Here is a 23,990-nt window from a genome sequence, read left to right as displayed (position 1 = left end):
CCCCGAAGCCCTTCCCATTGAGAATCCCATCCTAAAGACCAGTGAGCAGCGCTGGGAACAGGGTTGTAGCTAGCTGCTCTGGCACCCAGAGTGGCAAGGGCGGGGTGAGCTGCCCATGGGGGCGCTGTGGCGACCTGTGCACGGGAGTGCCGTGGCAATCCACCCAGGGGGGCGGCATGGCAAGCTGCCCACGCAAGCCCCACGCTGCCATTTTGGGCAGCGCAGGGGCCCGAGCCACCACGTCACTCCCAGGAGAGGTGCGTGGCTTGGGTGCGCTGCAGGCCAGACCCCCCTCAAGAATGATACCCGCACCCCCCCTGGACTCCCCTTCCTACGCCCCTGGCTGGGAAACGGCCAAAGTGTGTGCTGAACAGCATCAGTAATAAAAGCAAGCAAGGGCAGCTCCAGCATGAGCCACAGCAAGCCAAGTAGCTCAGGAGACAGGAGGATGGAGGAGCATGTGACCCCTCCTGCCCACCTACGGGGGAGGGGCACCTCCATCACTGTTGCTCTGGCCTGCCACTATGGGCTGCATTGTGGAGTCATCCTTTTAACCCCTTGTGAAAAGTTGCAGTGGAACTCTGGCTGCTTCCAGATGGAGGGCAGTTACCACTATCCTTTGCCTTTGGTAGACGTTTCTGTTCACGCTCCTTCCTTCAACATTTTTTTTCAGAGCCTGCCTGCTCCATGTTCAGGGTTGCAAAGCAGAGAGATGCACACAGAGCCAACACTAGGTTCGCAAGAACTAGGCGGCCAGAACGAGTCACGCCTGGGCCAGAAGAGCGACACCACGCCTGGCAAGGATGTGCCACTTCCACTAGTAGAACTATGACACTTGGCAAGAGCCTCATCCCCATTGCAACAGCTACTCACGCAGCAGCAGCGGAAAAGCGCAGGAACGGGACCGTGTTGTGGCGTTATCCACCTTGCTGAAACCTCATTCTGTTGAAAGCTTTGCTAAGGCCCTGTGTGCAACCATGCGAATTGTGGGGTGGGATGGCGGGACCCACCGGTATGCCTGAGCTGGTAAGAATCCCATTCTTCTCCATGCTGGGGCTCAACTTGCGGTGCTTTGAAGAATCCCAGATTTGTATCTCAGGATACCTTCTCACATCCCGCTCCAGGCGCTGCCCTTTCAGCAATAGCCCATTTTCCTGCATGCCAGTCAGGTCTGAGTGAACGATTAGTGTTTAAAAAAATAAAATACAGCTACTGCTTACAGCAGGAAGAGAACTTGGCCAATGTGGGTGGAGTGAGTTTTGAACTAAGGGGAGAAGGCCCTTGGCATTGCCTGCTCTGCTCGTAGCTGTGACTCAGCTTAGCCGGCTTAAAGTCTGAGTGTCCACTCCCATCCTGACCAGGGAATACAGTGGCCCCGGGGGCTGCATTTAGACAGGTAGCTGGACCCAGGGTAACCTCCCTGGTTTCCAGCATTCACACAAGACAATCAGAGGAGCTAGAATTACAACTCAGGAGCAGCAGTTACACAAGAGGAAATGTGAATTCTGCCTCAGACTGCAATATTTACAAACAGGCACTCCCCTAAGTGATAAATCCTTGCAAAGATCCTGCTCTAGTGTCTACTAACCACACCATCCTCTTTGAAGCAGCCAAATAGCACCTAATTCTGAGCCCCTTTGCTGTGGGGCTCAATGTGGTATGTGTGGGGACTTGCATGGGGTGGGGGTGGGGGCTGCTTTGCTCAACACAGATCCTGGAGACTCTCGTGGCTCCGGATAGGCTTTCCCCCTCGCTAGGAGACCAGAACCTGGCTTGGGAGAGGAGCCAACTAAACACTCCCCCAGACCCTGTGATTTCTAGTCTTCTGTGTTCTAGTTAAGCCATGACCGAAGGCCACCTCTGCCTTCGCCCTACATCTTTTCATGTTTAAGTACAGTGTAAACAAAAACTAAACCTATTAAAGATGCTGAAGACATGCAGAATGGTGTCTGTTTATTCGGTCAGTACCTGCCCATCTATTGCCTCTCAAGGACGCAGCTCACTCACTCAGCAAGGGACAGCAAAAGAACTGCTGGCTACAAGAAGAGCAGCAGACCCGGCCGTTGTCAATAGTTCTGACAGACAAAGTGCACACAGATGCTAGCTAGCAGCATTTAAAGCAAACGGAGAGACCTGCTCCCATCTCAAACCACAGAACAGGAACAAAGGAAATGCTTGGCATTGTCTTGAGTAGCAGTCCAAGGAATGTCAAGGGCCAACAGAACTTGCCGTTTCTAGGTCCTACGCTGTGGGGCTCGACCCCAGTGCAGAGAGAAAGACAAACGTGTTTTCAACATTCCCTGGCAAGTCCATTCTGGTGCAGTCCATCCATCTGAGCATGTACTCATGTGCTGAGGTAGAGAAGCTCATCGCAGCAGCAACAGCAGCAGCAGCAGCAACAGCAGCAGTAGCAGTAGCAGCAGCAGCAGCAGCAGCAATGCTCCTCTCAGCACCTCCGTCCCACTGCTAGCTTGCTGGTGCTGGAAGATGTGAGTACAGGCTCAAAAGCAGCCAGAGGCACCCAAGAACTCCAAGCAGAAACGGATTTGCTTGTGGCCCCACCAGCCCCCAAAGCGCTCAAGCCTTCTTGGGAAGCCAAATCCCTGGCAGATGTGGACTTAATCGTGGCTGGGCAGCGAGTCATCTTCTGGAGCCTTCGATGGTGGAGGCGGGGGAGCCCGAACCTAAAAAGAAAGGGTGGGGGAAGGCAGCATTTCTGAAGGGTGTAAAGTTATCGCACTGCATCTTATGCCCACAAAGGGGCAAGCTTAGGACCCTATTAGTGTTTTTCTCAAAATCCATCAGAAGGAGTCTGGAGTATTGCTGACATTTATGTTACACTTTATCTCCCATGTTTTTTAAAACCTCTATATGAAACCGTTGGGAGAGATCACCAGGGGGGTTGGGCTGGGTGTCCACCAGTATGTGGATGATACCCAGTTCGACCTACTACTTAAACTGGAACCAGTGAAGGTCCTGTGTGAGTGTCTGGAGACGGTTGGAGGATGGGTGGTGGTCAATGGATTGAGATTGAATCCCGGCAAGACAGAAGTACTGTTTCTGGCAAACAGGGGGCAGGCAGGTGTGGGGGAGCCCCTGGTCCTCAAGAGGGTAACTGTGCCCCTAAAGGACCAGGTGTGCAGCCTTGGGGTCATTTTGGACTCACAGCTGTCCATGGAGGTATAAGCTAATTCTGTGTCCTGGGCGGTTGTCTACCAGCTCCATTTGGTATGTCCACTGAGACCCTACCTGTCTGTGCAGTGTCTCACTAGAGGGGTACCTGCTCTGGTTATCTCCCGCTTGGACTACTGCAATGCGCTCTATGTGGGGCTACCTTTGAAGGCGACTTGGAAACTACAACTAATCCAGAATGTGGCTGCCAGACTGGTGACTGGGAATGGCCACCGTGACCATAAAAGATCTACATTGGTTCCCAGTACCTTTCCAAGCACAACTCAGAGTATTGGTGTTGACCTTTAAAGCCCCAGATGGCTTCCCTGTATACCTAATGGAGTGTCTCTACCCCCATCATTCAGCCCGGACACTGAAATCCTCCTCCAAGGGCCTTCTGGTGGTTTCCTCACTGCCAGAAGTGTAGTTACAGGGGACCAGTAGTTGCACTTGCCCTGTAGAATTCTTTCCCATCTGATGTCAAAGAGATCAAGAATTATACAACCTTCAGTAGACATCTGAAGGGAGCCCTGTATCAGGAAGCTTTTAATGTGTGATGTTGTGTTGTGTTTTTGTATATTCAGTTGGAAGCTGCCCACAGTGGTTGGAGCAACTCAATCAGATGGGTGGGATACAAAAATTATCATCATCTCAAGTTTTTTCTTCCCACTCTACTTTTCTTCCCTCCCAACAGAAGACTGACAAACTCTGGTTACCTCCTGTAATGTGGGTTCAAACATTCAGTTTCTCAAATATAAATTCTTATTAAGGTTCTAGTAGAATACAAACCTAACAGGCAAGGCTGACTACAAAGCCCCACTCGTGTGTAAGATCATTCTAGAAGGACTGAGCACTCCCTTTTTGGCCAAAATGGAATATTCTGCCTTTTTTCTCTACCTGAGAGATAAATATGCTCATAATAGTTATTCAAATTGCATCAAATATTAGATCATAGCCTACTTGCATTTTAGGATGCTCATACGTGAATGAACTTTTTTGTGAGTGGTGGGGATAAAGGACAGGGAGACTGAGGCCATCCCATTATGGCATATGGGCAACAACTTACTGGGCGAATGCGTGGTGTGTTCAGGTCAGGGGAATCTTGCATGTTTCCTTGCCAGCCACCTGGGAACACATAAAAACATTAATGACTACATTTGTGTGGGGCAGAACAGTGAAGGACTGCTGACATCCCGGCCCTTAACCTGGTCTCTCTCTCTCTCTCTCTCTCTCTCTCTCTCTCTCTCTCTCTATCCCACTTCTCCAGAAACCCAAACATGTTTTCACAGCATACCAGAGATCTGTACATATCCCCACTTCTCTCTAACACAACTAGACTATTCCAGAAGCCACCATTTTTTTGTGGGGTAGGGGGGAAAGACTCCAGATGCTGGTTTCTCAAGTAACTCACCTGTTAGCAGAATGTCTGGAGGAGATGCATGGTCAAGGACTGGAGGGGAGAAGGCTGGAGGAGATGGTGAAAGCAGTTCCTGAAACAAGAAAGCCAAGCTGCCGTCAGACTCAAAGCAAGCGAAGCAAACTTCTAAGACACCAAGTGGAAAAAAGGAATGTGGGCCAAGTGTCTCCCCACAACCCTGTGTTGGAGTGGGAACCAGGTTCAGCAGGGCTCAGCCATGAAAAAGCTGGAAGAACAATGAAGAAAAGAGCACCTTGCACATGCTCCGAGGGCTCGTGCTGCATTCTGGATGTATGCTCAGCATGACATCAAAAACAAGATGCCGCCCCCTCTCTAGCTGGGGAATGGGCAGGGGTGGTGATAATAACTTTATACCCAGCTGTCAAGCCCAGAAAGAAGTTGTGGACTCCAAATTAACAAGGCATCAGTATGAGTATCCCTTAGATCATAAAACAGATTGCTTCCCCTTTGAGCACCTCTGAAGCACTGCATGACTGCTCAACTACTGTATTTTTCACTCTATAAGACGCATTTTTCCCCTCCTAAAAAGTAAGGGTAAATGTGTATGCGTCTTATGGAGCAAATGCAGGTGGGAGGCTCTGCTCAGCGCTCCCTTTAAAGAGCCGCGTGGAGCGTGTGTGCTGCCCTTCTCCCTGCTCGGCGAAAAGCCCCTAAGAGCCGCACACACGCTCCGCATGCTCTTTAAAGGAAGCACGGCTCTTGGGGGAGCCTTCATCCCGCTGCCTGGGAGAGGCTGCATGCAGCTATCCCAGAAGCCAGAACAGCAAGAGGCTATCCCAAAAGCCAGATCCCTCTTGCTGTTCTGGCTTCTGGGATTCAGAATATTTTTTCCCTTGTTTTCCTCCTCCAAAAACTAGATGCGTCTTATGGTCTGGTGCGTCTTATAGAGCGAAAAATACGGTACCTCCTCAGCCCCAAGCTTCTGGGGTGCCTTGGCATGCTCCCCGGAGGCAGGAGGGGCACGTGCTGAGGTGTCCATATCTGTGGATCCCAGTAACTATTACCAGGACTCCTGGGTCCTGCCAACTGCAACAGTCCAAACACTGATTCCATAAGGAGGCAGACAAGCTGCTCTGCCCTTCCTGGGCCACCCTGGGACTCACCTGCTCAGCTCCCTCTTGAGCACCAGTTATTTCTTGCACAACCAATGAGGGGAAGACTCCAATTCTCCCATTGAAGTCTCCTTTCCAAAAGCCATCATCTACCGCTCCCTCCTCCCGGGGCAGCACTCGGATGATGGCTCCCTCGGGGAAACTGAGTTCCTCAGAGCTCTGCCCTTCGTAGTCATAAAGGGCTCGCACCAGGGAAGCTGCAAACAGACAGAGGACACAACTGGTCTTACAAAGCAGGTGGGATCAGCAGCCATTTACTCTGCTGGGGGAAGGACAGGATAAAAAGCGTATATAAACTGAACCCTTTCAAGTGCAGGCAGGCCGCCTCTTCCACCAGCCAGGTTGGGCAGAGGCTCCCTTGGAATTTTATCACAGGAGATCCGACGGGCAGGGCAGAAAAGCCGTGCCGGGCCTGTATCTTGACACCACCATGCACTTGCACCCTCTGCTAATAGCTCACAGCCCCCCCCCCCACTACCCCAGCAAGACGCACCTCCAGGCTCCAGCATCAGGCCCATGCTCATGATGTTGGTCAGCTCCCTCTCCAGGGCCACATCAGAGGACTCTTCCTGGGCATTCCCATCTGGGGCTGGGTGCTCCCTGCTTACTGAATCCATAAAGAAGAGGTACTTCTCAGGGACGTACCCGACCTGTCCTGCACTGTTACGCGCCTGAAGTCAGGTAGGAAAAGTGACACTAAGAAACATATTTGAACAAGCTTGTCCTTGTGCGTTCCTACCATGTGTGGCTGGAACACAGACAGCCTGCTCCCAAGGCTACAGTCTGGGATCTGCTCTCTTAGGTCCAAAGTGCTCAGCTTCTGTCTTGGCACTGGCATTGCTGCCAGAGATGGGACGCCCAATGGTTCCATGTGTCCAAGCATCTCCAGCATGCCTTACAGAGTTGCTCAGCACCCATTCACACTCTTGCTTAGCACCCTAAAGGCAGATTTTCATGGAAGGTTTTTCCAAGTCCCATAGCAGAGAAGAACCTGACCCAGTTTCCTTATACAAACCTTGACCCATTCCTCCACATCGCCGTCTTCAATGACCTCCAGCTCCTCACCCTGCGCAATGGAGAGCTCGTCCGATTGACAGGCCTGGCAGGCAAGAACACACGTAGAGTCACAACAAAGTCTGCAGCACTGATGACTCACTCAGGCATCATTGACCAGCCATGAGCCTCAGAGGAATAAGGTTCTTTTCTTCCTTTCATGGGTGAGGAAAGGAGATTAGAAGCTTCTGCTTATGGTTTGTGGCAAACCAGAAGGCTGCTCCCCATGCATGAAAGCAACAGGCTCCCAGTATATTTTTGAGCACAATTCAAAGTGCTGGTGCTGACCTTTAAAGCCCTAAACGGCCTTGGTCCTGTATACCTGAAGGAGCATCTCCACCCCCATCATTCAGCCCAGACATTGAGATCCAGAGCTGAGGGCCTTCTGGTAGTTCCCTCATTGCGATAAGTGAGGTTACAGGGAACCAGACAGAGGGCCTTCTCAGTAGTGGTGCCCTTCAGATGCGAAGGAAATAAGCAGCTATCTTATCCGTAAAAGACATCTGAAGGCAGCCCTGTTTAGGGAAGTTTTTAATGATGGGTGTTTTAATGTATTTTTAATCTTTGTTGGAAGCCGCCCAGAGTGGCTGAGGAAACTTAGCCAGATGGGAGGGGCATAAATAAATTATTATTATTATTATTATTATTATGCTCATTCCGGCATCATGAAGCTGTGGTTTGTTATGTCTCAAATGTGCCACTGTTTGAGATTTCCAGGTACAGTGTAAGACATGAGAAATCACTGTCAGAATCCAGGTATGTGTGGGAGTGAAGACATTTAGCAAACATCTATTCCATTTTCCCAGCTCTACTCCCTTTGTCTGTTATCGTTTACATCACTTGCTGGTAAGAAGCTCGGCTGGAGAGTCTCTTGCTTAAGGTACCCCAAAATTCTGGCAGTGCCCTTGCTGAAGCCCCTGAAAAGCCACCTAGAGGTGGTTTTTGAGATTTGTAATGATAAATTATTGTGAAGGGCATGCTGCAAGCAGCAATTCCTATTTGGGAGAAGAAAAGAAGTATTACCTGGTATGGGAAAAATACTCTGCAGGATGAAGGATAAGCACGAACCATGCTCGGACTTGGTCTTGTATCCTCAAACAGTTCTGTGTTGTCGTCATAGTCATCAAACTCAGCAAGATCGAAGTCTTCTGCCTGATGGAAGATTTATGACTGTCAACTATGGGAAGCTAAAATGACAGGCCAATCAAATATAAAGAAAAGGCAGCTCCAGGCCAAAGACACAGAATCTCAGATAACTGGGGGTGGGGGGGAGAGGGTTTCACTCCAAGGAAACACAACATCACAAAGAGGATGGAGAATGGGAATATTTGCCCTGAAGGAGTGTTTCCACCTCCATTGTTCTGCCCGGACGCTGAGGTCCAGCACCGAGGGTCTTCTGGTGGTTCCCTCACTGCAAGAAGCCAAGTTACAGGGAACCAGGCAGAGGGCCTTCTCGGTAGTGGCACCCATCCTGTGGAATGCCATCCCACCAGATGTCAAAGAGAAGAACAGCTACCAGACTTTTAGAAGACATCTGAGGGCAGCCCTGTTTAGGGAAGCTTTTAATGTTTAACAGACCACTGCAGGGGGAATGGTCCCAGTTTGGGCAAGAGAATGCAGACAAGTTCAAAAGCTCCTTGCAGCCCTTGGGCTGAAGAGTCTCTCTTTCCCTTTTCAGATGTCTCAAAGATGCCCTTTTCAGATGTACTGCCAACCGCACAGAAGCCTCTTCCATGTGTTGTTTCCATGCAGCAGAACGACGTGTCTGAATGATGCAGCAACCTTCAAGGGGCATGGGGTGGGGGCGCAGCTCTTTCCAAGGGTTTGGGAGCTGATCTTTGGGGAGAGGCCATGCTTACCGTCGGAGTGGAGCCTCTCTCAGACCTGCGAGCTTCGCTGAGCCGCCGCTCTTGCTCCATTTCGTCCAGCACCTGCCCCATGCTGCTTGCCAGCCAGGTATCGACATCCAGGCCAGCCTGACGCAGGAGAGCTAGCCGGGCCTCCGCCTTCACCTTGCTGATCTAAAGAGAGGGCAAGAACCGTCCTGTGATCAAGGAATGAATCAGCAATTCCATCCTCAAACAACTGTCACATCCAACCACAAGCAGAACAAAGGAAATGACAAGCCTGGTTTTTCAAATGGAGAAAAGCAGCAGCTAGCAGATTAGGATTGCCATTCAGGACCAAGAATGCCACGCTCTGAATGACAGCCAGAAGCCAATGCCCTGTCAGCAAAGGCAGGGTACAAGGCTGCCCCTCTTGGTTACACCTAAAATGCACACTTTATACATGCTGGCCAGGAGCCAGCCATGATGTTTGCCTGCAAAACGCTTAGGAATCTAATGCAACGGTACCTCCTGATGTTCTGAACCTAGGAATCTAATTCTGCTATTGATTTTGAGCCTCTCTATGCATTCGCCCACCCTCCTTTCCACAGCATCTTATACCCTCCTTTCCCTCAATAAAAGATCAGAAATTTATTTTGTTTGAAATCTGATTTATCACACACAAGGCAGAGCAATGGAGATGAGAAGCTGGTGGAAATCATTTTCCAAACGTAGATCCACCTGTGACTGGCTAACTGCATCAGAAAGGATAAAACATCAAAGTCTCAATATGATGATGCATAAACCTGTTTATTCTGGGATGCTGCCTATACAGTGGTGCCCCGCAAGACGAACGCCTCGCAAGATGGAAAACCCGCTAGATGAAAGGGTTTTCCGTTTTGGAGGCGCTTCGCAAAACGAATTTCCCTATGGGCTTGCTTCGCAAGACAAAATGTCTTGCGAGTTCCTGCGGGTTTTTCCCCCTTTCCCCCCCCTTTTCCTAAGCCGCTAAGCCGCTTATCAGCTGATCCGCTAAAAGCCGCTAAACCGCTAATAGCGCTAATCCGCTAAGCTGTCAATGGGCTTGCTTTGCAAGACGAAAAAACCGCTATACGAAGAGCCTCACGAAACAGATTAATTTCGTCTTGCGAGGCACCACTGTATTTCACCTCTTCAACAAGTTAAACTTTACACAGCATGGAGATTCTAGCCCCCTGGCTATAAAATACAGTCAAATGGGGTGACGGGCTGGATACCTTCAGTTGGAATTTTTCTCCTGGGCAATGCAGCCTGCTCCTTTCACTCCTGCAATATTTGCCGTCAAGTCAGCAAAAGCACTAGAAAGCACACATACAGGACACAAATGCTAGGAGCCCGCAAGGGATATTGATAGCACAAAGCCGACAGCTTCAGACAGACAAGCATTGCTGACCACTCTGGAAAATGCACCGGCAGCCTGCAGTCAGACGCACCTCAGCCTTCCGTAGGTTCTCTCTTATCTCCTCCATCCTCTTCTCCATGGTGGTCATCTCTGCCTCAGGGGCCTGCTGCCTCCTGGCTTCCATTCTCTGTAGAACCTGCTCAACCCAATATTGAATACTTAAGTGACCCTAGCATCATTCTCAGGGCAAATTCTGTTTTCTTGTCTCAGGAATCCTGAAGGAAACCTTGCGTCAGTCTTTGGCCCTTGAAATTAGAATGGCCACAGGAACGTCAAAATTTGCAGTAGGCCACGTTTTCTTTTATGAAATTATACAACTTTTTTTGTGGCTGCTGAGGTGAAATCATTAAACAGGATGAATGAAGTCTGTTCTTCTTTTCAGAGTGAAAAAATCATTAGAACAGAATAACAGGCTGGGCTCGTGTCTTGGGGAAACATCCCCTGGACTCCAAGGAGTTTGCTAGATTCTCCTCTGCCAGCTCCAGAAATCCAAAAGCTTTATCCAGTAGAGGAGGGGGAGGGGAAATTGCCTGGAAACCTCCATTTCCATTTCTGACAGCTGCTCCTCCTCTTTCAGGGAAAAAGGGCCCCAATTCTAAGGAGACTGCCCAAAGGGGAAGGGAAGGGAAGGGAAGGGAAGGGAAGGGAAGGGAAGGGAAGGGAAGGGAAGGGAAGGGAAGGGACTTGCCAGTGCAAGCAACCACAAGGCCCTGAAGGACTGGAGCCCCACAAAAACCCTGCTCTCTTGATCTAAGCAGGAAGAGAACTGATTTTTTTATTCACGGGTGAAGACAGGGATTCATTTTACCCTGCTCTTCACAGGATTTTATGCTATTCCCAGTTCATATCCATCCACTCAAATAATGCAGAAGATAAAAGTACAACCAGAAAAACGGGATTCTTCTCTCTAATTTCATGGACAAGTCCTATCACATGGGAAGTGTTTCCTGGGAAATAAAGCCTGGCTGCTCACCTGCTCACTGACAGTTTTTATTTTGTAATCTCTGGCTGCTCGAGCGGCCCAGCGACGTGCTTCCTTCTCTAACCCGCTCTCCCCAAGGCTGCTGCCACTTTCATGCAGAAGAGAAGTCTGGGAAGAAATAGGCTTGTTAGCAGCCCTGTCCGAAGACACCCTTCTCCTCCTGGGCAAGGGCTAGGGAGGACCTGCTTCTCTCTTACCACCTGGTCAGCTCCTGCCGGCTGAAAGGGCTGCATGACCATCGCTGAAAATGCAGCATTATCCTGGAGGAAGAGGAGGAGGTTCTGCTCCTGGCACACCTGCAAGAACAACCGGAAAGAAAAGAAAGTCTGAGAGATGCCAAGCAAGTGAGAGAGAAAGCTGCCTTCACTGCCCTACCGCCAGCCTGTCCTTGCTGGAGGAAATGCTGCTGGCACAGGGTCTCTGCTGCTTCTGTGTTCCAAAGAGCCCCTGGCAATGCAGCCTTGTCCAAAGTCTCAGTGGTCCAGCATTTATTTATTTTATTTTATCAAACACAATTCTGATGAAGAACACCTATTTCAAGTGCACATTTACAATGTTCTTCATCAGCTAAATCTGAGGGCCCAACTCAAATCACTCAAGGGCCACTTGTAGATTTTTACATCCTTAAGAGAGCCAGACTACATCAGACTCAGAAAAGTATTTCTGCCATATTTGATGCATTATTTTCTTTTTTTTATCCGGTTATCTGTCACCACCTTTTATCTCTGTGCTTATAGTGTATATTCATTTTTCTCTGTATGAGTAAATGATATCTCTGTAATCATTTTATTTATTTGTTTATTAAATTTATATACAGTGGGTTACAAACGCTTCAGCTTACAGATTCCACTAACCCAGAAATATTACCTCAGGTTAAGAACTTTGCTTCAGGATGAGAACAGAAATTGTGCTCCAGCGGCGCGGCAGCAGCAGGAGGCCCCATTAGCTAAAGTGGTACCTCAGGTTAAGAACAGTTTCAGGTTAAGAACAGACCTCCAGAACGAATTAAGTTCTTAACCCGAGGTACCACTGTACCACCCTTCATTCAAAGAGCACAGGGCGATTTAAACCATAAAAATATATATAATGAGAACACAAAATACATAGCAGAAAAACTAAAACAAACCAACAATCCCTCCTCCTACAAACACATTTAAAAGGCCATAGAATGTTCTTCAGCCAAAGGCCTGGCTATAGAAAAACATTTTTGCCTGGCACCTGAAGATATGTAATGAAGGCGCCAGGCGAGCCTCCCTAGAAAGAGCATTCTACAGACAGGGAGCCACTGTAGAAAAGGCTCATTCTTGTGTTGCCACCCTCTGGACCTCTAGCGCAGGAGGCACATGAAGGAGGGCCTCAAATAAAGATCACAAGGTCCAGGTCGGTGGTCCTCAAGGTATTTGTAACTCCGCCCATTACCCCTCACTCACCTTTCTTATGCTACATTTTCCTGTTCCCACAATCTCTCAGGTGCTCCTCCTCTCTCCACATCCCATAGTGCAATCTCCTCTTTCTCTGTAGGCTTCTCTTTATCCCATCCGTCAACCATCCCTGTCCTATAGATCTCTGTGGCCCGTCTGTTACCATCTTTTTTCTTTAATTTTGCTTGTGCTCCCTACACCTAGTCCCAAATTTTACTCTTCTTGACTGAGCTCCACAACACCACCATACAAGTCTTTTGCTCCTCCAACAATTCACACACCAAGAGGGCAGCAGAGGCAGATGGAATACTGTGGAGCTTGGTGGGCTTCAGGAGGTTGGAAAAGCTTAAGAGACAACCCTCTCCCACCTGCTGGTGGGCCTCTGAGGGCTCACAGGTTATTCCCCAAAATGGTAGAAAAGGTCTAACAAGGTGGTTATTGTTTTCTTCAGATTGGTCCCAAAGAAAAGCACTTTTAGTTGCTTAACTCAGAAACGAAGACCTAGGGCTACCACAAGTTCATTTGGGGAATGGCTGTTCCACAGCAACACTAAACTGTGACATGTAAGGTGGGGGAAGAAAGTCCAAACTTGCTAGGCAAGAGAATAAGGGCCAAAACAGAAGGGACACTTCTTCAGAAAGCTTTAGAATAGTCACAGAGGGCTCTGATTTCTATTGGAGGAGATCTGAAAACATCAAATGTAAAAATATGCCTGCATTTTTTTCCCAATAGGAGAACAGCAGTTTGGGGGATACCCTCCAGACCCCTAGAAACACAGTCACTTATGAGCGCCTTGTTACCTGTGCAGATGTACCTAGAACACGCTGGAAAAGTTCCTGTGTGCCTTGGCAGACCTCCAGCTCTGTCTTGCTGAGCAGGGTCAGCTGGTCTCTGAGCCGCTCATAAAGGTCACCATCCAGCATCTGACAAAACACAGATCCAACAGGTTGGGTGGTGCACAGCGAGAAGAGGAACAGGAAGGGAGGCTCCTCCAGGGAGGAGGTACACGTAGGAGAAGAGAGATCATTCCACCCAAACTTGCTGCAGTGCAGGGAGTCATCCAAAATGAGGCAACTCCCTACACTCCTTGAGAGAAAAACAGGGCCTATTTGAGGCAAGATATTTGTGGGATTGGCAAGAAACTGGGAAATAGAATTTGGTTCAAGCTAAAATCCTGTGCAGCAAAAGAAAAGACCCCAGTAGGCGGCAATCCAAGCATTTTAGGGAAGGCTAAAAAACATGCAATTCTCCCCACCTTTTTTTAAAAGGGACACAGCTGCAGGAAGGTGAAACTGGAAACTAGGGGAGTGTGTGTCGGTGGAGAGGAAGCTGTGTACCACTGTCCCTTCCCATAGAGTTTTCCTGTTCAAAGTTATGGCCTGCCACAGCTGCTTTGCACGCAAGCAAACTTTGCCCAGGTCCGCAAAGTTGTCCTCAGAGGAGAAGGTGCACAGTGTAAGAAAAGAGTTCTCACCTTGAAAACTGCAGGCAGCTCCACATGGATGTAGTGCTCCAGGTGGGCTCTTGCAGCCGCCAGAGTCAAAAGGTACTCATTTCGTGCCACCACCAGCTGCTGTGAATTCTCTGCCAGCTGCACAGAGAACTGCAATGAGAGGAACAGAGGGCCATGTACTCGACATTTCAAAGGCCTACCAAACCCACACCCCACATCGGGAAGCTCTCTGCCAGCCCACTGTGCGACGGGAGCATCCCTCAGGCCTCTGTAACCCACTTCAGTGTCCCAGTGGGGTGGCAGGATGGGCCTCTGACCTTGGCGCTGAGCTTCTGCAAGCTGGCCTTTGTGTGAAATATGCCGTGGTCACTCTTCCTGAGCCTGTGGAGGGGAGGGAAAGGACAGGCATCAGTTTCCACAGATCCCCTGGATGCGAACCACCAAGTGATGCTTAGCTCTGGAAAGCTCTATCTTAAGTCCCAGAGCATGCGAGACTTGCGAGAACAACATGGCGCAGCCCACTGGGACCCCCTGGCACTCACATTTTGGGATTCCCCTGCTTGGGGGGTAGGGAACCGGGGGCTCACCTGGCATCCACATCGGCAGCCTTCTCTCTGGCTACCTCACTGGACCGCTCAATCTGTGTGTAATGCTTCTTGGTTTTGCTGACTTCCTTCACCGTCTCCAGCAGTTCAGTCTGGATATTCAGTAGCTGGTCCATGCCCTAGGAGAGCAGGTGGGGAAGTGGTCCGACATTCAGCACCCTGCCCTCTGCCAGCTGCTGCTCAACCCCTTAGCGGAGTCTCAAGGACCCCTCCCCATCCAGAGCCAAGCACGGCTTCTCTGTCCCCAAAGGCTTGCTACTAGGACCCTCCTAGCCCACCCAAAAAGTACCTTTTTGAACAAGTGTTCTTTTGACATACGAGTGGTTTTAGCTGCCTCTGCGCTCACACTGCGATAATTATCGGAGGCAGCCAGCCTGGACTGACCAGAAGAGACGGTGCCATCAATCACACCTTTCCAGACTCCAAAGACACTCCTGCAGAAATATTAGAGGAGGTCAAGGCGTTACCAGCTTTCACCAGCCCCTGCTTCTGATTTCATGAGGTCTGAGGACTCTGTCCTCCAGGAACACCAGGGTTTTTCATTCCCTGACAGCCACTGCACTAAGCAGCATGGTACATGCAATACAGACCGGCCAGCTGCATCTTTCTAAACAATTGCTGATTTGCACTCAGTCATAGCTGTCAACTTACAGATTTGAAAATAAGGGACCAGCAGCCTTGAAAATAAGGGATCAGCAGCCAAAATAAGGGATTTTCCAAGGAGCACAGTAATGTTCAACTTCTGAGCCCCTCTGAGCCAAAGGCAGAAAGCCCAGCCAGCAGCCAAACAAAGCCTCAAGTGGTGGTTCCCACAGTGCAGCAACCCGGCAAAGGGGATGCAGCAAGGAAAACCACCGCCACCTCTCCGCTGGGAAGCGCTGAGCAAATTCGAGTCCCCAGGCAACGTGGCTGATTTGATTGGCACAAGGCATGCAAGCTCCACCCCCCAGTCGTTCTTAGACTCCTTATTGGGTGAGCAATGCAGCCAAGCAACACAGTTGGAGCTTCTCTCCTCCCTGGCCGGCAGGGAGGGAGGGAGAGGAGCTGCTTCCTTTGAAACCCGGGAAATTTAAGGGACGTCATCAATAAGGGACAGAGGCGGGACACGGCGCTGGAATAAGGGACTTTCCCACCAAATAAGGGATGCTTGACAGCTATGCACTCAGTCCCCATTAAACTATGTGCACAGTGGTATCTATCAGCAGCCTCCTGAAGTGCTAAAACCACTTCCTGAGCTCTTTGAGTATAAAGCCCCATCCAGGCTCAGAGCTTGTAATTCATTGCATCAGCTTCCCTCTCCACAAAACATCCTCCAAGATTCTTAGAACTTGCCTTGAGGTTAAATTTGAGGAAGCTCTATGGAATGGCTGCATTAGACCAACACAAGGCAACAGCACCCACTACGTCAAGGTTCAGTTGCCTCGTTTTTCTGCCAGGCCTGTGTGCTCCAGTTGCCAGCTTCTCCCACCTTGCTCCACACATCCTTCCACCCATTTCCCGAGTCCAGTTGTTGCGCCCACATCCTCATTTCCCTGGAAGGATGGCTTAACGCTGCTTCTTTACTTCCTCCCACCTGCTTTCTTTGCTTTCCAGCTAACAGAGCCTCCTTCCTCCCAAGTAATAATGAGGAAGAAAGTAACCCGGGTGGCACTTTTGCTTCCTGCACTAAAACTCAAGGGCAAGCACAGACACTGCATTGACAGATGTCTTGATTAAAGAAAGGCATAAAGCCACAATGCAATATCAAAAACCACCCCACTTTCTGCTAAGAGGTTTTCAACATTATAGGTTAAGGAGCTGAAAGGAAAGAGAAAGAGAAAAGGCTCTTTGAATTCAAAGAGCTGGGCACTTAAAGGAACAACAGCCACATTTCCCCAGGCATATACATGACCAGGGGTCAGCAAAATTTTTCAGCAGGGGACCGGTCCACTGTCCCTCAGACCTTGGGGAGTGTGTGTGTGAAATGAACAAATTCCTATGCCCCACAAATAACCCAGAGATGCATTTTAACTAAAAGCACACATTCTAGTCATGTAAAAACACGCTGATTCCCGGACCATCTGGAGGCTGGATTTAGAAGGTGATTGGGCCAGATCCGGCCCCTAGATTGCCTACCCATGTCCATGACCAAACACACATGTAATTAAACACGGTGGTATTGCTATTTGGCCTACCCTTGAGAACAGCAGTAATCAGAGGTGGATTCAGCTGAAAACCAAGCTTGGGAGATGAGTACAAGACTAAGATGTCCCCCTTCTCCTCAAAAGCTATCTTTTCCAGCTGCTAAGCCAGGTGAGCCCCTTCCCCAATAAGCAAGGCAGCTCAGCTCCTTTCGCCACAAAGCCCAATTCCCCACCTGGAGTCACTGGCGACGTTCCAGCCACGCTGCCCATCTCTCTTCTGGTACTGACTTGCCAGCCTTTGCAATGCCTGTAAATATATACAGTGTATTTATTTTGAAACATTTTGTGCCCCACCTTTCCACCCATGTTAAGTCTGCAAGATGGAGATGAAGAGTAGTCGAAAACAAAACAACAACACAAGCCAGCCCTCCCTCTCCCTGAAAGCTCCTGCAAATATGGCCACTGGCCTTTTTGGGTATCCCTCCCCATCCCGCATGCAGAAAACTTAGCAGATGAATCACCCAGGGTGTTTGTTGTGGCCCCCCTGCTGAGCTGCAGATGTAAGACTGGCCTCCAGCGGCTGCCTCTTCCTCTCCACAGCAGTCCCAAGAAGAAGAAGAGGAGGCGGGGGGGGGGGTTGTGTGTGTGGAGATTCTCCGGCTCCATTAGCTATTATCAGCAACTATCTTCTTTATTATAGGCAGCCTGGGAAGCACGGCTGAAACTAAGCAGGCCTGGCCACTGCCTGCATGGGAGGCCACTTAGGAACCATGCTAATTTGCAGTGAACTTTGTAAGAGAAAAGTAAAGGTAAAGGGACCCCTGGCCGTTAGGTCCAGTCGCGGATGACACTGGGGTTGTGGCACTCATCTCACTTTACTGGCTGAGTACAGCTTCCGGGTCATATGGCCAGCATGACAAACCGAATCAGAGCAGCGCACGGAAACGCCGTTTACCTTCCTGCCGGAGTGGTACCTATTTATCTACTTGCACTGCATGCTTTCGAACTGCTAGGTTGGCAGGAGCAGGGACTGAGCAACGGGAGCTTGCCCCATCGCGGGGATTCAAACTGCCGACCTTCCGATTGGCAAGCCCTAAGTTCTGTGGTTTAACCCACAGCGCCACCTGCGTCTAAGAGAAAAGTAGGACTGCATAAAAATGGACGTTATTAATTGCTCGCCATTCAGAGCCCTGTTTATTCTGTTTTTCCATGGTTTGAATGCAGGGTGTGTGAGACCCCACCAACATCTAACAGCTGGGGTCAAGTGCAAAATAATGCCTTAGAAACTGGGACACCCATACACTAGGAATTTGGGACCCCTGAGTACATCTCAGTTCAGGAATTTATACATAGTACCAAAACTGAGCTCACAGTCCTTTCACACAAAAACCCATTCCTAGTTTCCCCTATACCCCAAAGCATCCCAATTTGGGGGGAAATTTGCTGTAACAGTTGGAACTCATAAGTCATTGGCAATCTACTGCAAACCACCCAGAGTTCCTCCCTTAGATCTTGACCTCCCTTCTATCCACCCCTGTTTTAATGGACCAATATAGGACAAAATTTGGCTCTCTGGAAACGCCTTTTCCTGGGATGCAAGTCCTCTTATTTGCAAAGAATAATAGAAATGGTACGGCCAAAACAACAATTCTTGTGAACTGATCACTTGTCACTTTGCCCAGTTAATGCACAAAGACTTGTCCTCCACTCCCCACCCCCTTCTTATTTGCTTTAACTGACAAGAAAATATTGCACTTTTGGTCATGGGAACAGGGGCGCTACTTAATTATCAGACGCCTCTTTTCCTCTCATCAGTTAAGTATCACCTAAAAGGGGCAATATCCATTTTTCACAAATGTTAAAGATTTTGTCCTAACTCTTCTCCTTCACTTCTTTTATATGTATTTGCTATAGGGAAATATCTTCACCACTTAAGGGGGAAGACTATAAAAGTAAAAAGCATTTGATAAAGACCCAAGAGCCTGGATTATGTTGACATGGCAGCTTCCGATATTACTGGTTTGCTGAACAGCAGGTGCTCTCGTCTCTGGGAAGATGCTCAGGGTCAAACACATCCTGGAATGTGCTTGCACCTTCCTTATCCATGGTGTAGGACTGCAGGAATTCAGTGTGTTGACTGAGCACATCCAATTCTTAAAATAAAACCCGAACGCAGGTGTGCTTAGAAACTCAAAACAGCATAAGGCAAAGTTATCACTGGTCCAAGGTTCAGAATACTGCGGTTTCCCGACAGTAACTCAGAGTCAGTTCATGCAACCAATTTCCCCCATGCATGATGGCTTTGTTGTTTTACCGTATTTTTCGCCCTATAGGACGCACTTTTTCCCCCTCCAAAAATGAAGGGGAAATGTGTGTGCATCCTATGGGGCGAATGCAGGCTTTCGCTGAAGCCTGGAGAGTGAGAGGGGTCAGTGCGCACCGACCCCTCTCACTCTCCAGGCTTCAGGAAGCTATCCGCAAGCCTTGGGAGCCCCGCGGGAGTTCCCGCCAGGCTCCCAAGGCTTGCGGACAGCAGCCTGCAGCCTGAAACCCGGGGAGCGCAGTGGAGCGCACCCCGGGCTTCGGGAGTTCCCGCCAGGCTCCGCAGACTTGCGCACAGCTGCTTGCAGCCCAAAGCCCGGGGAGCATGGCGCTGTGCACCCCAGGCTTCGGGCAGCTCTCTGCAAGCCTTGTGGAAAGTTGGGTGACTTTTAGTAATTTGCTAAGAGAGGAGGGTGGAGAATTTTAATTAAAAGAGTTTAAGGATTTATTGGGGTGTTAACAACATGGTTACAATATCATCATTTGAATGAAGTATTTAAAAAGGATATGAAGCGGGGGTTTGGGGAACAACTATCACAACTAGAGAGAGACCTGTTAAACTGTAATGTTAAAGTAATGTCTAAAATGTTATTGGAATGGGAGACAAAGGACGAACAAGTGAAATCTTCAATGATACACTGGGCAAAAGATATTGGTCACAACGTAGAAATGGAAACATGGGAACAATTATGGAATATGAATATAAAATTTACAGTATGTTATGGTTTAAGGGGAAATTATATGAAAATGTTATATAGATGGTACCTAACACCTAGTAGATTGGCAAAAATGTATAAATCAAAATCAAATAAATGTTGGAAATGTAAAGATAAAGAAGGTACCTTTTTCTATATGTGGTGGTCTTGCAATAAGGTTAAAGCTTACTGGGAAATGATATATAATGAATTGAAAAAGATGTTTAAGATAACATTCGTAAAAAACCAGAAGCTTTTCTCTTGGGAATTATGGGATCAGAACTACCTAAGCTGCAAGAATGCTATTTGCCCAAAAATGGAAGGAAGAAGAGGTCCCAACGAGAGAAGAATGGATACAGAAACTAATGGAGTATACAGAAATGGCGAAACTTACCGGAAGAATAAGAAATCAAAATAACAAACTTTTAAGAAAGGGATGGAAATGGTTTATTGAGTATTTACAAATAATCTGCAAACAGATCAAGACATTGGCGGGATTATTGTAAAAACCTGCAGTTCAAAAATATATATGAGATATATATGAGAATAGATGAATAAAAGAATAAATTAAGACAGGCAAGGATGAAAATAAATGTAAAGAACTGCAGAAAGAGAGGGAAGGGAGTCGAAGCTGAAAATGTTAAAATTGTAGTTGAATCATTGTTGTAATGTATATAAATGAAATATATATATATATATATATATATATTCACATTTGACTTAAAAATAATGTTCACAAATTTGGAAAAGCTGTTGAAAAGCAAACTTCCTGGCGATGGATTGGCACACACAGCTCCCAGCCCCTTTGTATGGGAGACCCCATACAGAAAATGCAAGTTCCAAACTGTCTATGTGAATCCATGTCGCAGGTAGCACAACAGGAGAGTAGATGCTAACAGGGTATGAACCTGAAAAGGACCAGAAGAATCACGTGGCGAAGCCTTTCCTAAAATGTACAAGTTCATGCAGTAGGGGATGGCAGTGCATGTTCAAATGGTCCCCTTTTTCAGCAGACAGAAAACCAGCCTTTCCCGAGGCAGGCTAGTTTCCAGAGGCATAGAATTACTTCATACACACAAATATGACTTATAATTAGTTTATTTTAAACCAGAAAAATTGCCAGTGATGTGGGCAGGGAGAGAAAGGAAGAGAAGAGAGAAAAGAAGAGAGAGAAGAGGAACAGGTCATTAACAATTTCCTTGCCTGACATTTCTCTACTCCAATGACTTTTGGAGTTGCTTTTGAAAGTGCATATTGGCGTCTCTTGTTTTTTAAAAAGTGTTCAAATGCAACATATGAGTTATGGCTTTAGATGGAGTAATATTCAGCAGTCCAGAAAACTCTTAACACATGATCCTGCTGAATACAAGAATCAGACCTAAAAGGCATGTTTGTCCCCAAACTCATCTTCCATGTCCAGTTCTAGACAGGCAAAGTGCCTCAGAGGACATTTCCAAGGCCAGTCCCGTTACAGTTATGTAACCCCCCAGGAGGATGGCAACGCACTTGTCAACACCAGTGAATGGCTCGCAAGAATCAAATGGGGAGGAATGAAAAGGATGCTGTCCAACAAGATGGCAGGAGATCAAATGCAGACGAGTGATATGATACACCAAGGGATCACTTTCCTACTCACGTGCAATCCCAGGTTGGGACTTCAAGAGATAATGGCCCAAGCCTCAGTGGGGACAGCCAAACGAAGCCATCTATGTGTGCAGTGGCCAGATGCAACCAAGAGAGAATCAGAGATTAGGCAGGAGGGCTAAAGGGTAGGATTCTGTCAGCAACACTCAGTAATGTGAGGACATAAAGCCTAGGAGCTTGTTGCAGCACCACTGCTGAGGAAGTTAGGCCTTCAGGGCATGTTGGTTTGATAGCATAACCTGGGCATAACCCACGAGGCTTCTCCAAAACATGGCCCAGGTGGGAATCAGATCTACGGTCTGATAAGTACCACCTCTTATTTCAACTTTTTTCTAGTGATTGCAAGACCCTTTGCTGTACAAGTTCCAGATACAGCTGACTCTTCGTCTGCCCACTTCCAAGTAGAAAAAGTCATAAGAAACAACTGCAGCTGGCTCTTTAGGTCTATAAGCTCCAAGGACAAGCTCAAATGATCCTTGCCTGCTCACTGGGTCATTTCCTTCAGCTAGGGAAGAGTGCTGACTTACAATGGATGGCACAAGCTGAGTCTGTATCCATCTCTTGCCACAACTTGTTAGTTAGAGCTCTAAACCCTGGGGAAATGGCTGCTGCTAAGGCCAGACACTTTTTGGTTATATCCACCACTACCCCGCCATGATATGTCACTGGCTACAACCAATTTAAATGGGAGCATGCAACATATTTCAAGCAAGCAGCTCAGAAGCCTTGCATTGTCTCACCTGCCCGTACTCCCTCTCAATGGCAGATCGCTGCTTGCTGTAGGACCTGCAAGCAAGGAGAAGACAAAGGCCCTGAATAACCACACAGCCCAATCTTCTTGCACAATCAGAATCTAAGGGCAAGGGAACAATCTCACTCTCAAGATCTGCTGGGTGAAGAGCTCTGGGACTCAGCGGAAGCCCAGCTAGCATGCACCCAACTCTCCCTTGCGACTGTAACCTCAGAAATTGCATGATGCTTTTAAAAAACAAGTTCAAAGTAGTAATACTTACGAAACAACAATTAGTGTGTCATACTTCCTGACAGAAAATTCCAGAGAAGACCTCAACTGAGCAGTTTTCCTAATAACCCAGCTCACATTATTTTAACTTGCATGGCCTCCAGCAAAAGGGGGGACGCGACTACTGAGCAGCTGTTGTTTTCGTTGGCCCTGAGACGCCTCAGCCTTGCACAGTAATGGCTCAGGTTTGAGCACATGCTACTCAGCACCACTCTGCTTTTTCCAGTAATCCCCACATTTTAAATATGAACCACTGATCCATTGGAAGAGTCCCTGAAACATAACATGCTAACTTCAGGTACAGAATCAACACAAATGACTGCTGGATTTATGTAAGCAGGTGAACCACACTTCTAGCTTAAGGCTGATGCTCTTTACAGGCTAAGCCTCTCGGATAAGGAGCAGTAGGCTCTCAGAAGTTCATAGGTCACCCACTAGCAAGAGGTCAATCTCCATTCCTTGCTTTCTGATTCAATGTCTGTAAGGAGGAAGGCTGTCTTAGGCTGTTTAACAGGGGAGGGAAAGGGTAGCCTTTAGGCCTGTGGCGGAACCTGTTCAGGAGCTTGCCCAGTTCCCAATTTCAGTTTGTTACCTGATGTCCTCTAGGAGTTCCAGCTCCCGCTGTTGCTTGTTCTGAAGGCTCGACAGTTGCTCTATGAGGCGCACTTTCACTTCCTGGGTCAACTTAACCTGCAGAAGAAAAAGAGTTGGCACCTTAGCAATGGCAATAGGCCCTCCTACAGGGCAAGGAGCCGACAAGCATACACACCTGGAGCAGAAGGGAAAGGAACCCCCTATTTTGCACAGGAATGGAACCCAGAGGCAGTGGGAAGAGGACCAGCAGGACCCCAGGAACACCTGCCCTCAGGGACCAGCAGTGGGCAGAAGCTCCAGGAGCTCAACCCACATGCAGCAGGTGTAGCAATAGGGTCTAGAAGCCCCTGGCTCAAATCTTGCTTGTCATGAACTCAGCAAGTAGCTTTGGGCAAGTCACTCCTCCTCTCAGTCTCTGCAAAAGGGTTGTTGCAAGGGGGACAAGGTAGTGGGTGCTAAGCACTTTAAATAAAAAGGCTAGGAATGATGATGCATAAGAGTCCAAGAGGTTAGGGGGGGGCTCCATGTGGCTCCTACAGGCACTGTGGCACCTTCCACCAAGACCCCCTCCATCGCCAGACAAGCCCCTGCCCAATTTTTATATCTAACTAATGTTTGCTTTCTTGTTTGGGGGGGTTGCCCCTTCGCCTTCCTCTGTGTTTCATTTGTTCTGAGGTGTGTGTAGATGCTCCCCCACCGTCCCGCGTTGTCTGGGAGGAGCTTCTGCACATCCCCACGGTTTTCTCCTTCTGTGAAATGGGTCGTTTGTGGCGCCCGCATTTCCAACTGTGCCCACAGGATCCCCAAAGTTTGGGGCCCCCCTAGTTTAGAGCCTGACGCTGCGCTGCCAAGGAAGCCGCCCCCTTCAAGGGCGCACCCCCTTTCAGACTAGGGGGCGGAGAGCGCGTCTCGGGGACCCCGCGGCCCCGACTGTGCCCGGGTGCCAAGGAGGGCCCGGCACGCAGGGACTTACTTTGCGCGGCGGCGGCTGCATGGCGACGGGCTCCCGGGCGCCCCTTCGGCCGCCCTCGCGACCTCGGCCAGCGGGTCCAGAGCGCGGCGGCGGCGGCGGCGGCGGCGGGGAGGCGA

At 48.8% G+C, this 23,990-nt stretch overlaps 2 protein-coding genes across 8 annotated transcripts in view; one reads left to right on the top strand and one right to left on the bottom strand.

Moving 5' to 3' along the window:
* The window catches only part of RELL2 (RELT like 2), a 23,588-nt gene extending 21,645 nt beyond the window's left edge, over nucleotides 1–1,943 (top strand). For all 5 annotated transcript variants that reach the window (XM_081872836.1, XM_081872837.1, XM_081872835.1 and 2 more), the window contains one exon: nucleotides 674–1,943. The gene's annotated coding sequence lies outside the window, so the exon portion shown is untranslated. The remainder of the gene's footprint in view (nucleotides 1–673) is intronic.
* FCHSD1 (FCH and double SH3 domains 1) lies at nucleotides 1,937–23,990 on the bottom strand. 3 transcript variants are annotated; one of them, XM_081872719.1, is made up of 20 exons: nucleotides 23,875–23,990; nucleotides 22,900–22,997; nucleotides 22,027–22,072; nucleotides 16,859–16,932; nucleotides 14,792–14,936; nucleotides 14,485–14,621; nucleotides 14,215–14,278; nucleotides 13,919–14,047; nucleotides 13,245–13,367; nucleotides 11,221–11,319; nucleotides 11,015–11,131; nucleotides 10,073–10,177; nucleotides 8,634–8,795; nucleotides 7,798–7,926; nucleotides 6,737–6,820; nucleotides 6,215–6,392; nucleotides 5,713–5,918; nucleotides 4,583–4,661; nucleotides 4,238–4,296; nucleotides 1,937–2,684 (listed from the first exon to the last, which is right to left on the bottom strand). In XM_081872719.1, the coding sequence occupies exons 1-20, from the start codon at nucleotides 23,893–23,895 to the stop codon at nucleotides 2,619–2,621; spliced, it is 2,121 nt and encodes a 706-aa protein (XP_081728845.1). In that variant the 5' UTR covers nucleotides 23,896–23,990; the 3' UTR covers nucleotides 1,937–2,618. The 3 variants fall into 3 exon arrangements, with proteins under 3 accessions (XP_081728845.1, XP_081728846.1, XP_081728847.1); XM_081872720.1 differs by having other exon boundaries at nucleotides 11,224–11,319; XM_081872721.1 differs by lacking the exons at nucleotides 22,027–22,072; nucleotides 23,875–23,990.

The sequence above is a fragment of the Podarcis erhardii genome (assembly GCF_964252035.2).
Source record: "Podarcis erhardii genome assembly, chromosome: 8".
NCBI classification, from domain to species: domain Eukaryota; kingdom Metazoa; phylum Chordata; class Lepidosauria; order Squamata; family Lacertidae; genus Podarcis; species Podarcis erhardii.
The sequence above is the reverse complement of the archived record's forward strand: the minus strand, read 5'-3'. Positions and strand labels throughout refer to the sequence as shown.